The sequence below is a fragment of the Rhineura floridana genome, chromosome 6, assembly GCF_030035675.1.
Source record: "Rhineura floridana isolate rRhiFlo1 chromosome 6, rRhiFlo1.hap2, whole genome shotgun sequence".
Classification (NCBI taxonomy): domain Eukaryota; kingdom Metazoa; phylum Chordata; class Lepidosauria; order Squamata; family Rhineuridae; genus Rhineura; species Rhineura floridana.
In genome coordinates, this window is record NC_084485.1 from 136,173,229 (window position 1) to 136,186,993 (window position 13,765).

Genomic DNA, 13,765 nt, shown 5'->3' on the forward strand with positions numbered 1-13,765 from the left:
TTGTTACTGGTCTTGGACTGGTGAACCTTGGCCCTTGCTCCTAGACCAGACTTATTCCTGCTAACCCTTTGCCTTGCAAAAGCTTCTGGACCGTATCTGGCTCTTTCCATGCCAGAGTCTGTGGGCGGGAGCCAAGACAAATACTACTACACAGTAAGTGTGGATGTTAAAGAATTCCCTCTCCAAATGGCAAATGCAAAATATGAAAACTTTGCAAAGAGGCTTAGGCATATCTCCTTCTTTGCAGGAGCTTAAGATCAGGGACTCATTAAATTCACTGTATAGTTAACTTACAGTGCAATGATACACATAACTAATTCAGAACTAAGTCTCTTTGTGTTTAAAAGGGCTTATGCCCAGGCCAGGTAAATGGGTACATGATAGTAGCCTAGGTTTTGGTTTGGGATTGGGTCATTGTACCTTTAACTGCTGTATCTCCACAATCAGGACCAGCAGGACCTAGGTGATTTTCCATGGTAAACCTAAGGTTGTCCAGGGAAGGGGGAAAAGAAGCAATTACTGTACTCTCTCTAATTTTGTTGTATGCTTTGCCCTGCCATGGCAGCTATGTTGTGCTATGCCACAACCACCGGATAAGCACTCAAGGAGAGGGGTAGAGCAGGGCTGGTGAGGGGTGTGTGCAGGGCCGAGGCCAGGCATGACTGAGCCCTGGGTACCACCCTGCCCTGGGCGTGCGGCTACTGCCTGTTCCACCTACCTCTCACCTGTCTTCGCTGCTGCATATGCAGGGCTGCCATCAACCAATCTTGGTTGATGGCATGCATGCACAGTTCTAGGAGAGTGGTAAGTGGAGCGAGCAAATGGGCTGGTGGCCTGAAAGCTCCCTCTCTGTGATCTGCAGCAGGGACCCTGCCATGGATCGCAGAAGGGGAGTGCTACTCTCCCACCCTAACAAGGGGCCCTTCAGGGGCCCTTGACCAGGGCCTGACCTGGCTACCCTTTGGTGCCAGCCCTTGGTGTGTGGCCTGAGGACAGGTCATTCCCTAGGAGAGCCTTGGGGGCCAAACAGAGAAGCCTGGAAGGCTGCATTTGGCCCTTGGGTCTGAGGTTCCCCATCCGCTTTAATCCATCTCATACTAACCTGTTAACTGCATTGTCTGAGCTTCAGCCAGTATAACTCCATCCTTATCAATAGCATCCACTTTTATAGTGTAGACTGTGTTCGGAGCCAGTGATGCTAGAGCGCCTACAAGTGTAATGTCACTGAAATAGGCTGACGAAGAGTGCCCCATTGTGTTCATAGGGGTTGCCATGGCTCTATAAGAAAAGGCCCCTGGAAATTTGAGCCACTGGAGATAAACACTTCTTGATGTAATGTCATAAACGGAAACAGTGAAATCTGAAAAGTATACACAAGCACATTAAGTCTCCTTAACTTGCAACACCTAGTGATATCCAGTGTTAATTGTACTCAGAGCAGATCCACTCAGTGTTACTTAGTTGGAGATCACCCACAAGCTACAATCTAGAAAACTGGGGGCATATCAACATTGTCAACAACTTTATTAGTCATTCTCTGTACCCAGGGAATCCTAGGATCTATAGTTTTGTGAAGCAGCTGGGGATCTCTAACACAACTTTATCGGTGCCTCAACAAACTACAACTTTCTTGGGAAAGTTATGACAGTTAAAGTGGTATAAAACTGAAACATATTTGTTGTGTAGATATTTCTGTTAATACATGAGTGTGTCATTGTTGACTTCACCTGTAGTTAACTTCACCTGTAGCAGATAATGAAACCTGCATACTTGCACTGTTTAGGATTATGGCCACCATTTCTCTGACTCACAATACAAAACTAACCATGTCTATTCAGAACTAAGTCTTACTGAAATCAGTTGAGCTTACTCCCAGGTAAATGGGCTGAGGATTGCAGCATCAGTTCCCCATCTTGAAAGGGGGAAAATGGACGGTGACCTACTCTCATGAGAACAAAAGGGGTAAAGAAATATTGTTATTTACCCTCACCTCTAGAGATGTAGTTCTAAAACAGAGAAGTGTCGGCACTCAGTTTTGATGAAAACATAATCAATTATTGAAATACTGAAATATGGGTGCCATATAACCTACTAGCTGTAATTTTAGGTCATTTTAAAGGTAATAGATCTAGATAAGTTTTTGAGTAGTTTTCATTTAATTATGGCAGCTAAAATGTTAATAACAAAGTTCCATCCATAGCATTTTGGGAAATTAAATGCTAGACTGTGTTGGTATGTCTTCTGCTTTTTTTGAACAATAGAGAAGGTAAAAAATGATATGCTATTATGTCATGCTAATATTGATACTATTAACTGTATTAGGAAAATCTTTCAATATTGAAATAAGTAAATAATTGGATTGGGTTTTTTGAACCTTTGAAATGGCCAGGGAATATTACTGGGATTGATTTGTTCTTAGAATTTTATAGTTAAGTAACTGTTGTTGTTTTCTCTTTGTCTTTCTGTGTGTGTTGTGTTTTATTAAACAAGGTAAGTAAGTGATTTGTGCCTATTGACTACTTGTATTTGGTAATTATGCTAATAACTGTATATTTGAGAGAGAGAGAGAAAGACTGGCGCCAACACTGTTATCTTTTTGGCACCAGGTCAAGACTTTCCTCTTCTCCCAGGCATTTTAGCATGTGTTTTAAATTGTTTTAAATTTTTAAATTGTTTTTAAAAGATGCGTTTGTAATTTGTATATTTGTTTTAATGTTTTTAGTTACTGTAAACTGCCCAGAGAGCTTGGGCTATGGGGGGGTATATAAGTACAATAAACAATAAATCAATCAATAAATAACATTTAAGGAAATGTTTCCATAATTATTAAACTCTATGAGCACAGGCCTACCCCCCATGTTGATGGCTGCGGTGATAGAGTTTAGGATGGCATGTAGGTTTCCCTCTGTTAACCACTGGTGATGAGGAACTCCCCTGTGGTGTAGGCTCCAAACTTTGCCCAGGCAAGCTTCACACAAGTAATCTTGCTGGCAGTAGAGTACAGACAGCCCCAAAAATGGGGCTGCATAAGCCTGCTGGATCCAAAATACCATGGAATTCCAAGAGACCTGACCTTGAACCCCTCAAATATGCCAGCCTGGAGTTGGCATAGTTTTTTTAAAAAAACTGTCCCCCACTGTCTTCTCTGGTTGCCAAGGCTTCAGATGCAGCAGTGGATGTACCACTCTGCTCCTGCCTGAGGTTAGACTGCTCTGCCAAGCTGCAATCCTGTACACATTTGCATGGGAGTATGCTTGCACAGGGTTGTACAATGAAATGTCTATTAAACATGGGCTTTAATTTTCTCCTTATACCCATTAAAAAATAACTGCAAAAGGAAAATCCCTTTCAAAATTTACCTGTATTCACTGAAATAATCTGCAAAAGAAAATGGTAGGAAATTAATAACATGGAGAGAAAAACTCTTTTCAGAGATATTTAATTTTTTTGTTTTCTAATAGCAGAATCCTAAGCAGTTTACTCAGAAGTAAGTCCTAGTGTGTTCTATGGGATTTACTCCTGAGAGTTTAGAAGTGCAGCATTATCGACAATGATTTCCCTAAACAAAAGAAAAATAAATAAATAAATGTAAACAATTATTTATTTATTAAATTTGTATCCTGCCCTTCCTCTCAGAAGGAGCCCAGGGCGGCAAATAAAAACACTAAAAGCACGTTAAAACATCTTAAAAGCAAAAGACTTTAAAACATATTAAAAATATCTTTACAAACATTTTAAAACATCTTAAAAACATCTTAAAAAGCAATTCCAGCACAGACACAGACTGGGATGAGGTCTCTACTTAAAAGGTTTGTTGAAAAAGGAAGGTCTTTAACAGGAGCTAAAAAGATAACAGAGATGGCACCTGTCTAATATGGGAGGGAATTCCAAAGTGTCGGTGCCACAACACTAATGATCCGCTTCCTATGTTGTGCAGAATGGACCTCCTGATAAGATGATATCTGCAGGAGGCCCTCACCTGCAGAGTGCAGTGCTCAACTGGGTATATAAGGAGTACGACAAATCTTTCAGGTATCCTGGTCCCAAGCTGTGTAGGGCTTTATACACCAAAACCAGAACTCTGAACTTGGCCCGGTAGCTAATGGGCAGCCAGTGTCCACAACAATATGTCATTTTGTTTTGACTGGTTAAATCTACAAAGATATGTACATCTGCTATAAAGCTATTAATAAGATTTGACATAGGTATGCAGATGACATTACTAATTTACCTTTTCTTCCTGAATCTGCCTATTCATTTGGAAAGTTTCCAAATCTGATATGAGAAATCCACATGCACAGAAAATCTTCCATCTCATATTGCTGTATATCTGAATGCATATTCCCATCTCTGGCAAAATGTATATTTTGATGTGAAAGAGGAAGCATTGTGCATCAGAAGCCACCAATTTTATGTGAACCAATTAAAACTTGAGTGTTTGGACTAAAATACATTTGGAGTCATTGGAGCAAACTACCTCACTGGATTTACTTTTGACAAGCTAAGTGGAAAGTACCAACAGAAAACTTACTAGGAATTGAAATAAATGCCCACCAAATAAATGTACTTAAAATCACAGATCACTGCTTACTACGCAGTATTCTAACACAAATAAGAGGTTTCAGACTAGAACCACAGGTTAAACAATCTTCTAGCTAATTACAGGTATACCTTTTACGCTGTTTGCAGATTGAAACTGCCTGAATTCTAAAATTACAATAAAGATGCATTTTCCTATTGCATGGTCCTACAAGAGGATTACACCCAAACAATACAGAGCAAATAAATAATTCAGTAATTTAATGGCATGATATTACAGTCAACATGTTTTGACTCAATCTGTGCACAACTCTTCATGGAAAGGACAAAACAGTATTAACCATCTATAAGTAAATGTTGCTGCTAAACAATCTTAAATGTTTAAACCAAAACTGACACCATTTCAAAACAGGATTTTTTTTTTAAAAAAAGAGTGAAAATAAGAATGAACAGCAGGTTGAATTTATAATTAAACAGGCAGCAAGTCATTTCTTAAAAACATTAAGGAATAAACTGCTTGGACTCACCATTTTAATGCTGATGATAATTAATCCAGAAAACATGAAATGTTTACATCTTCTACCAAGCATTATTCAAGCTGGACTTTTAATGCTGAGTTCACGTACAGATATAATGTGATTCACCAGCCAGAGGTTAGCAGAAATCACCTCTTCTCTCTCTCCCCCACCCCCAAATAAGTCTCTGGAGGCAGGGACATAATTCAAATTATAGCTCCTCCTCTAGTAGTCACACGAGGCCTATGAAGGCTGGATTATAGATTGAGTCCAGTTAAGCATACTTGTCTATTTTGTTTAATTAAATATGAGTATTTATGATATCTAGCTGAATATGGAGGCAAATGTTACACTGCTCCCCATTCCTCTGTTGCACATAATTTTATTGACCGATATCAAAGCTGAGTATGTGGCTTCAGTTACTTAGGCTGCAATCATATATACATTTACCTGGCAGTAAGTCCAACTGAACTCAACAGGGTTTATTTCTGAGATGTGCACAAGATTGCACTGTAATACTGTTACATCTCCTAATTTCCCCTTGGAGTATGCTAAATCTTCTCCCCCCCCTTTCAATGGGAAATGTTTGTGCTTTCTTAAATAGTCCATTTCACATTAAAAATACTTGTACCTATTGGCTGGCACAGGTAACAATGTAGTAAACTGTTGTACTGGAGAAGCAAACACATGAATGCACCATCAAATGACAAACAATATGCCTCCTTCCCTTTTCCTTGTCACAAAGTGTCACAATTTTGTTATTCCCTCCTCCTAAGTGCATGGCATACTTTCTGAATGAGCCCCTTTGTTCAATGGGCATATGAAATCTGACAAACAGTAGAATGCCATTTCAGATTTCAGTAAAGGGTATTTTAGAACTGGCTAGAAAATTCTCAGTGATGCCTTCCCTCCAACACTTTGATATGGCTTTGGGAATTGTACTCCTGAAAAGCAGAATATAAATATTTTAAACAAACAAATAATGATCTGCTCTTAGGTCTATTCAAAATCAAACTGCAAAAAAGCAGAATGTTTTCAGAGCATATATTGTGGTTACCTTTTAATACCTGTAGCACAGGGTGTCAACCATTTTGGGTCCATGGACATATTCAGGATTTTGAAGAGTGTCAGTGGGCACCACCTACTCAGGTTGCATTTCTCCCCACTCTACTGGGTCACTCCCCCACAATCCAACAGATAGAAAAAGAGAACACACATGCGCACACCTTCTTTTCCAAGGAGTCTGAATAAAAGTCTGATCCAGTAGAATTAAAACAGAACCTTGTGAATGTACATGATTCTGTAAGAGGTCCACCCCAAACCACCATCATATTAAAGCTTATATTGGTAGACTGTACAACAAAAATCACAGATCTGGTGCTTGTCAATACCACAAACCCAAATACATGGATTGAAAATCCTCATGGATTTTCATGATTTTACATAAATCACAGAACACATCTGTTAATACAGAGGTAACCTATAATTTTGTGGCGGTTTTGCAGAACCCCCTTATAAAAATAATGAGAATCCATAAGGATCTGTGCCTTGGATCTATGTATTGTACCACAGCAGTGCTGGAAAGCATTGGATTCATCCATGATTTTTATGGTTCAATCAGTGGAGACAGATGGGTCTCTGATTTGATGCTGGTTTGGGGTAGAGGAAAACCTGTGCAAATTTTATTCGGTTTCAAGATGATAATTTTTTCTGAATTCAGTGTTTGTGTGTGTGCGTGCACACACACAAGTATGTGCATGCACCTTCTCTCTTTCTGGCACTCTATTCTCATTCTCTCTCCCAGCCATGCAACACCTTAATTTCTCCTTCCTTCTTTTCCCTCCAAATCACTTCCCATTTCCCAGTCTCCTACATTGTTCCTCTTTACTTTCTATCCTCTTGGTCACTCTACTTTCTTTTCAGCTGCCTATCTGACCTTGAAAAGTACATAGAGCTGAAAGAGATAGTGAAAATGAGAGTCACTCTTCCAACATCTTCCTTCAGCTCTACGTATTTTTCAAAGGCAAAAACATCACTGCCACTTCATGATTAAAGGTTAAGTGAGTGAGTGAGTGGTAGTGGTGCTCAGAGCCTTTGTGTGCACTAGGGGATGTCCTCAAGGGCACTATTGTGCCCACAAGTGTCATGCGACTTCCCAATCAGCCAGACCCACCAAATTCACCAGTCCAACACGACTACATGGAATGTATGCAATAAGACACAAAACATCCGTGCAAACCACGTTCCGATACCCGTTCCAGGCTATAATACACTTTTACGTAAAACAGCCCAGAACGGCAACTTCCCAGCGAGCCACACCCACCAAATTCACCAGTCCAACATGACTACATGGGATGCATGCAATAACACACAAAACGTCCACGCAAACCACGTTCCGATACCCGTTCCGGGCTATAATACGCTTTTACGTAAAACAGCCGGGAACGGCAACTTCCCAGCGAGCCAGACCCACCAAATTCACCAGTCCCACACGACTACATGGGATGCATGCAATAAGACACAAAACGTCCACGCAAACCACGTTCCGATACCCGTTCCGGGCTATAATACGCTTTTACGTAAAACAGCCGGGAACGGCGACTTCCCACCGAGCCACACCCACCAAATTCACCAGTCCAACATGACTACATGGGATGCATGCAATAAGACACAAAACTTCCGTGCAAACCACGTTCTGATACCCGTTCCAGTCTATAATACGCTTTTATGTAAAACAGCCCGGAACAGCGACCTCCCAGCGAGCCAGACCCACCAAATTCACCAGTACAACATGACTACATGGGATGCATGCAATAAGACACAAAACTTCCACGCAAACCACATTCCGATACCCGTTCCGGACTATAATACGCTTTTACGTAAAACTGCCTGGAATGGCGACTTCCCAATCAGCCAGACCCACCAAATTCACCAGTCCCACATGACTACATGGGATGCATGCAATAAGACACAGAACTTCAGCGCAAACCACGTTCCGATACCTGTTCCGGGCTATAACACGCTTCTACGTAAAACAGCCTGGAACAGCGACTTCCCATCAAGCCAGAACCACCAAATTCACCAGTCCCACATGTTGCTGCCTCTCCTTTTGTTGGGAAATGGGAGATAACACAGGATGACTCAGGAACTTCTGGGGTGATCAGCAATACCCTTTCTTGCTGTTTGTAGGTCCACTAAGCAGCACTATTGGTGCTGCTACCAGGTTGCGAATGGCTGGTGAATTGGGGAGAGAGAGAGAAAGAGAGATTGGAGGGGCAAGTCGGCTAACAGAAGGGGGAGAGAAATTGAATTTGCCTTCTGTGCAATGGATGTGCTATCACAGGAAAAAAACGGGTCCCAAGAAGTGCTGTTGTGTGCTTGGCCTCAGACTCGACCTCTGCCTTGTGTTAAAGTTCTAGGCCAAACCTCACCAGTTTGCTTTCTGTGAAATGAGTTTCTGACACACCTACTTTCAAAATCAAGGTTAGTAAAATCTGGAACCTGTGGGAGGGGCTCCTACTCATTGGGCAGAGCACATGAGGTGGAGGCAGAAGAACTTTCCAGTCAAAAGGCTCTCAGGCAAGAAGGCTGGAGAACAGACCTTGGACAGCTACTTCCAGTCTAAGGGCCAAACTAGATGAGATACCAATCATGCAATAAACAATTGCACGATGAGCTTTGCAACACTAAATTGAAGGTGCAGGGCAGCTGATCCCTAGTGGGGTCCTGACATGGGGGCTTTAGTCCCTGCACCTGCTATTTACATTGGGTATTATTATTATTATCATTATTATCATTATCATTATTATTGTACCACCTCCTTTGCCGAAAATGCCACACCACTGTACCAGTGTATATCAACAAAATCACAAAACAAAGCAATCAGATGTCAGGGTTGAGGTCAGTCCCTCTGACATTATCTGGCCTACAAAGTGGTGGGGCAAGCATCCATTCCTCCACCCAGAAAAGGTTTAGCACACCTGTTCTATATACGGCTACGATGACACAAATAAATAAGTATAACTATAAAGAGTAGTTCTGAAATACTGTAATGATTTTTCATTCTTCTAAAGATATTTTAACATATAGCATCATTAGCTATATTATTTGGAAAAATATGAATCCAGTAAAAAATAAACACACATAGCAAGAAGTAAAACAATGTATACAAATATGCGTATATATATATATATTCTAAAACAACATTAGGATATAAATGTAACATAATATAAATAGCAGCAACTGAACCTATATTTTTGTAAATATTTTGCAAAATAAATAGAACACAAATGTACTCTTCTGTGTAGGTAGGTGTGCAAGATCATTTCAAGTAGAGAACAGTATTTATCAACACTGAAAATAATCATATAACATTAGACAAGATCATGTTATAGAGTAAAACAGTTTTGCCTGTGGCATGGATTCTTCATTTGTCACAACACTTTGGACATTTGAATATGCCACGAGGAGCTTGATTTATCTCAAGGCAGGACAGATGGTACCAGTCCTGACAGACTCCCTGGCAGAGAATCATTGTGTCGTCCTTGGGTTTCTTGCACAGATTACCCATTAAACACAATGACCAAGATGAATTATAATACTGTTGTACTGCTGAAGATAAGAATGCAATTGTAGACAATGATCCTTTAGGCACATTTCTTGAGACAGGAGTGTTGAAATTGTTCATGACTTTCTGATTTATTTGTTGCTTTGTTCTCTGCTGCTGTCTCTGAGTTGCTCTTGGCTGTGGAAGTAATGCATTCTTGCTGAGCAGTTCCGTAGCAATCCACTGCCGTACAGGATCCATGTCTACTGGGAAGGGGATTGGAGAGCCACTGCACAACACATGTGCAAACAGACATACAAACACCCCACAGTTGGAAGAGTCCTTTTGAACTGGTATGTCAAGAGGTGCATGAATGATCCACTCTGACCAATTCATTGCTGAAGCTGACTGCATCTCTATAAATGTTTGCAGCATGTTGGTGTACTTGGTGAAGATGCCATGTTTGGAATCAAGATACAGAATAATTTTCCACTTGAAGAACACAATCATTAGTACCCAATGAGAACTGTGTACATTGGTGGGGATGAGCCAGATGTTCTTCATCACAACATCCAAGTTTGTGCCAAAGTTATGAACACTTGTTGTGTATCCCTGTAATTCCATGGACCACATAATAAATGGGCTGAAGACACACACGAAACATCTGTACTTGTCACAGTCTCTAGATTTGTTCTAGTAATTAGGAATCCCTCAATTACAGTGTCAACTAGCCAGTTTTGATTCAGAAGACACTTCATGTCATCTGCATTGATGTAGACCCTTTGTATGGTTGAATTTCTCATGCGTGGACAGCATGTTATAGATTCCCATGGAACATGTTATTTCCCCCCCATCAGCTTTCCTTGAGTAGGTTTTTGAGGGGTACTTGAAAAATAGAGGGCTTCCTGCTCAAGATCAAAGGCAAAGGATGATAATCGCCCTTCCTTGCTAGCAGCTTGATTTTCATTTTTCTAATTTCTCTGTTGGGAGGCATCAGTTGTAGTATAACCGTGCATTAGAAGGGAATCTGATGCAGCCAATACGGTTAACTCATCTTTTTGTCTAGGTTTCTTTCTTCCAGATTTTCCTTTTCGTCCACTCATCCTCAATTTCTTCAGAGAATACATTACCTTTGTCCGATGAAGACTTTTTCCTACAGACATCTGTGCTGCCATAATATGGTAGCGTGTCGTGGAACTGTTGCAAGAACATGTTTCTTCTGGAAATAATTTCACCACATATTCCTTCTCACGTAATCCTCTGATAAGGAAACAGCCAGACTGTGCTTGTAAGAATATGCGGTTTTGCTTTACAATTAAATCTGCTAGACCTTCCCTAGTCTTTGATTTACGGTCTTTTCTTTGAAGTTCAGGCACATGGTCTGTGTCCATCTTTCCCTGCTTTATGAAATGCACAATGTCATCTACAGGAACACAGTCTACAGGAAACTGTGTAGTATCAGGATTTAATTTTCTGCTATTATGTTCTGCTAAGAGGTGGTAATTTCCAATTCCACACAATCCTCTTAAAATTTCTTTTAGGTAATATGTCTGAAGGAAATAAAAAACCAAAACCATTTCATCCATGTTCAGTTCCTTCTCACTGCATAGCCTCTTGAACACGGCATTCATGCTTTCAGATACATTTGTGGTAATGCCACTGGTTCCCTTATAGATCCCTCTTTTTTCCAAGAGCCATCTTCCACAGTTTGTCATAACAACTTTTCTCAGCTTCTGATCAAAATAGTTGAGGAAGCCTGCACTCCACTTTACTTTCAATTTGTGCAGCAATTTCAGGAACTCCTCTTCACTCTCACTATCCAGAAGCTGAAGAATATTGTTGGTGTAAACTTTCCGATCACCCTTCCCTCCTTCATGTGCAGAGACCCAGAATTCCACATCTTTTATAATATGGTTCCAGCAAAGGACATGTGCACAGCCTGGAATAGCTTTCTCAATAGCATGCACTATGGCTGCTTCTCTGTCTATGACTATCACAGTGGAATCATTGTTGATCTTGGGCACACATTTTCCTATAAATAAAAAAAACTGCTCATGCACATGTGTTGTGCGCTTATCATGGATCAATATGGCCAAAGGGATTGTTGGGTTCTCCTCAAAGAAAGCACACTGGAAAATTAAAGGTGACACATAGAAGTCTCCAAGCTGAAAGGTTGTGTCATAAGACAAAAGTGTGTTTGGCTTCAACATTATCACCTCTTCAAATATGCTAATAATTTCTGGAAGTGCCAAAATTACAGACACTTCAGGGACAAGAGTGAATTCACATACAAACCCTTCCAGAGCATAGTGAAGCTCATACACACCATATAAATCATCATGGCTGATTCTGTTTTTCTGTTTCTCATACTTCAGTTTATTTTTTATTTGTTGTGTATCTTTAGGCAGCATTACTTTCATATGTTCAGCTGAAACTATTGTTGCTATTTTACGCTGGTAAACTTTGCACGGGCCAAAGTGTTTCTGCCCCATAGCTTCTGACAATACAGAAGCCATGGTACGTACATGACATCTCATGGGATATTTTTTCATATTTCCATGAGGCACAGATGGTTCAGGTCTCTCATCCTGTCCAAGGTAATGGACAATTACTCTGCCTACACTTCCATCCGGCACTTCATATGCGTATCTGTGAAACAACACTTGCTCTGCGTTAAATAGTCTTTGAAAGTGTATCTTTCATACCAGAGGATCCCCCCTTGGCAACAAATGCCTTCCTTTTTGAATCCATTTGTACTGATCACATCTCCAGTCATCTTTTTTATGTTTGTGGCCTTCGTAGCTATAGACAAACAGCTGCCCACATTTTGGCTTAGCAGCTGGGAGAGTTGTTATTTTCCCTGCTACTGGGTTTTCCAAAATCTCAAGAGCTTCAAATGGTGAAAGTTGCTCAAACTTACGCATGTATGTAGTATACATGGCTTTTCTGCTGTAGGTAATGAGAGAAGACACTACTTGCTGCCACTGAGCCACCTCCACAGTATAAATATAGCATACCTGGGCTGCTGCCTTTTTGGTCTGAAAAAAGAAGGGATCATCCTGTCTCTGCAGAGACCAACAGATCTTATAGTGCCCCTAGTGGGAAGAAGAGTAAACTGCAACTATTCTATAGCACCAAAAGCTATCTGTAGTTGCATTCAGTACTACTATAGCTTACTACGAAAACCTTGCTGGGAAAGAAAAACGACAATGTACTATATTGTTTATAGTATTATAGCCTGGAACGGGTATCGGAACGTGGTTTGCGCGGAAGTTTTGTGTCTTATTGCATGCATCCCATGCAGTCATGTTGGACTGGTGAATTTGGGGGGTCTGGCTGATTGGGAAGTCGCCGTTCCGGGCTGTTTTACGTAAAAGCATATTATAGCTCGGAACGGGTATCGGAACGTGGTTTGCACTAATGTTTTGTGTCTTATTGCATGCATCCCATGTAGTCATGTTAGACTGGTGAATTTGGTGGGTCTGGCTCACTGGGAAGTCGCCGTTCCGGGCTGTTTTATGTCAAAGCGTATTATAGCCCAGAACGGGTATCAGAACGTGGTTTGTGCGGAAGTTTTGTGTCTTATTGCATGCATCCCATGTAGTCATGTGGGACTGGTGAATTTGGTGGGTCTGGCTTGCTGGGAAGTCACCGTTCCGGGCTGTTTTACATAAAAGTGTATTATAGCCCGGAACAGGTATCGGAACGTGGTTTGCACGGACGTTTTGTGTCTTATTGCATGCATCCCATGTAGTTGTGTGGGACTGGTGAATTTGGTGGGTCTGGCTCGGTGGGAAGTCGCTGTTCCCGGCTGTTTTACGTAAAAGCGTATTATAGCCCGGAACGGGTATTGGAACGTGGTTTGCGTGGAAGTTTTGTGTCTTACTGCATGCATCCCATGTAGTCATGTTGGACTGGTGAATTTGGTGGGTGTGGCTCGCTGGGATGTCGCCATTCCAGGCTGTTTCATTCCATTCCGGAGTGCATTTTGGTTGTTAAAGGGTTAATAAAAATCCTATCGGAATGGTTTTTGTTCCTAAATGTTGTTCTCAAGTGTCTGTAACACATCCCAGTGTTTTTGGCATCAATTTCTTTTACACCGTCCGGAACCAGATAGCTCCCTGCGTCACTTCCTTTTAAAAAAGAAAACCCCCTCTTAATCTAA

The 13,765-nt window shown here is 41.0% G+C and overlaps 1 protein-coding gene across 1 annotated transcript in view; it reads right to left on the reverse strand.

Annotated features, from left to right (window-relative positions):
• Positions 1–10,224, reverse strand: part of FNDC7 (fibronectin type III domain containing 7) — a 30,866-nt gene extending 20,642 nt beyond the window's left edge. The window contains exons 1-3 of the mRNA XM_061630657.1: positions 9,919–10,224; positions 3,360–3,378; positions 1,103–1,360 (exon numbers count right to left, since the gene is read on the reverse strand). Coding sequence (XP_061486641.1) covers positions 1,103–1,360; positions 3,360–3,378; positions 9,919–10,224 — 583 coding nt within the window. The remainder of the gene's footprint in view (positions 1–1,102; positions 1,361–3,359; positions 3,379–9,918) is intronic.
• Between the last annotated feature and the right edge of the window lie 3,541 nt (positions 10,225–13,765).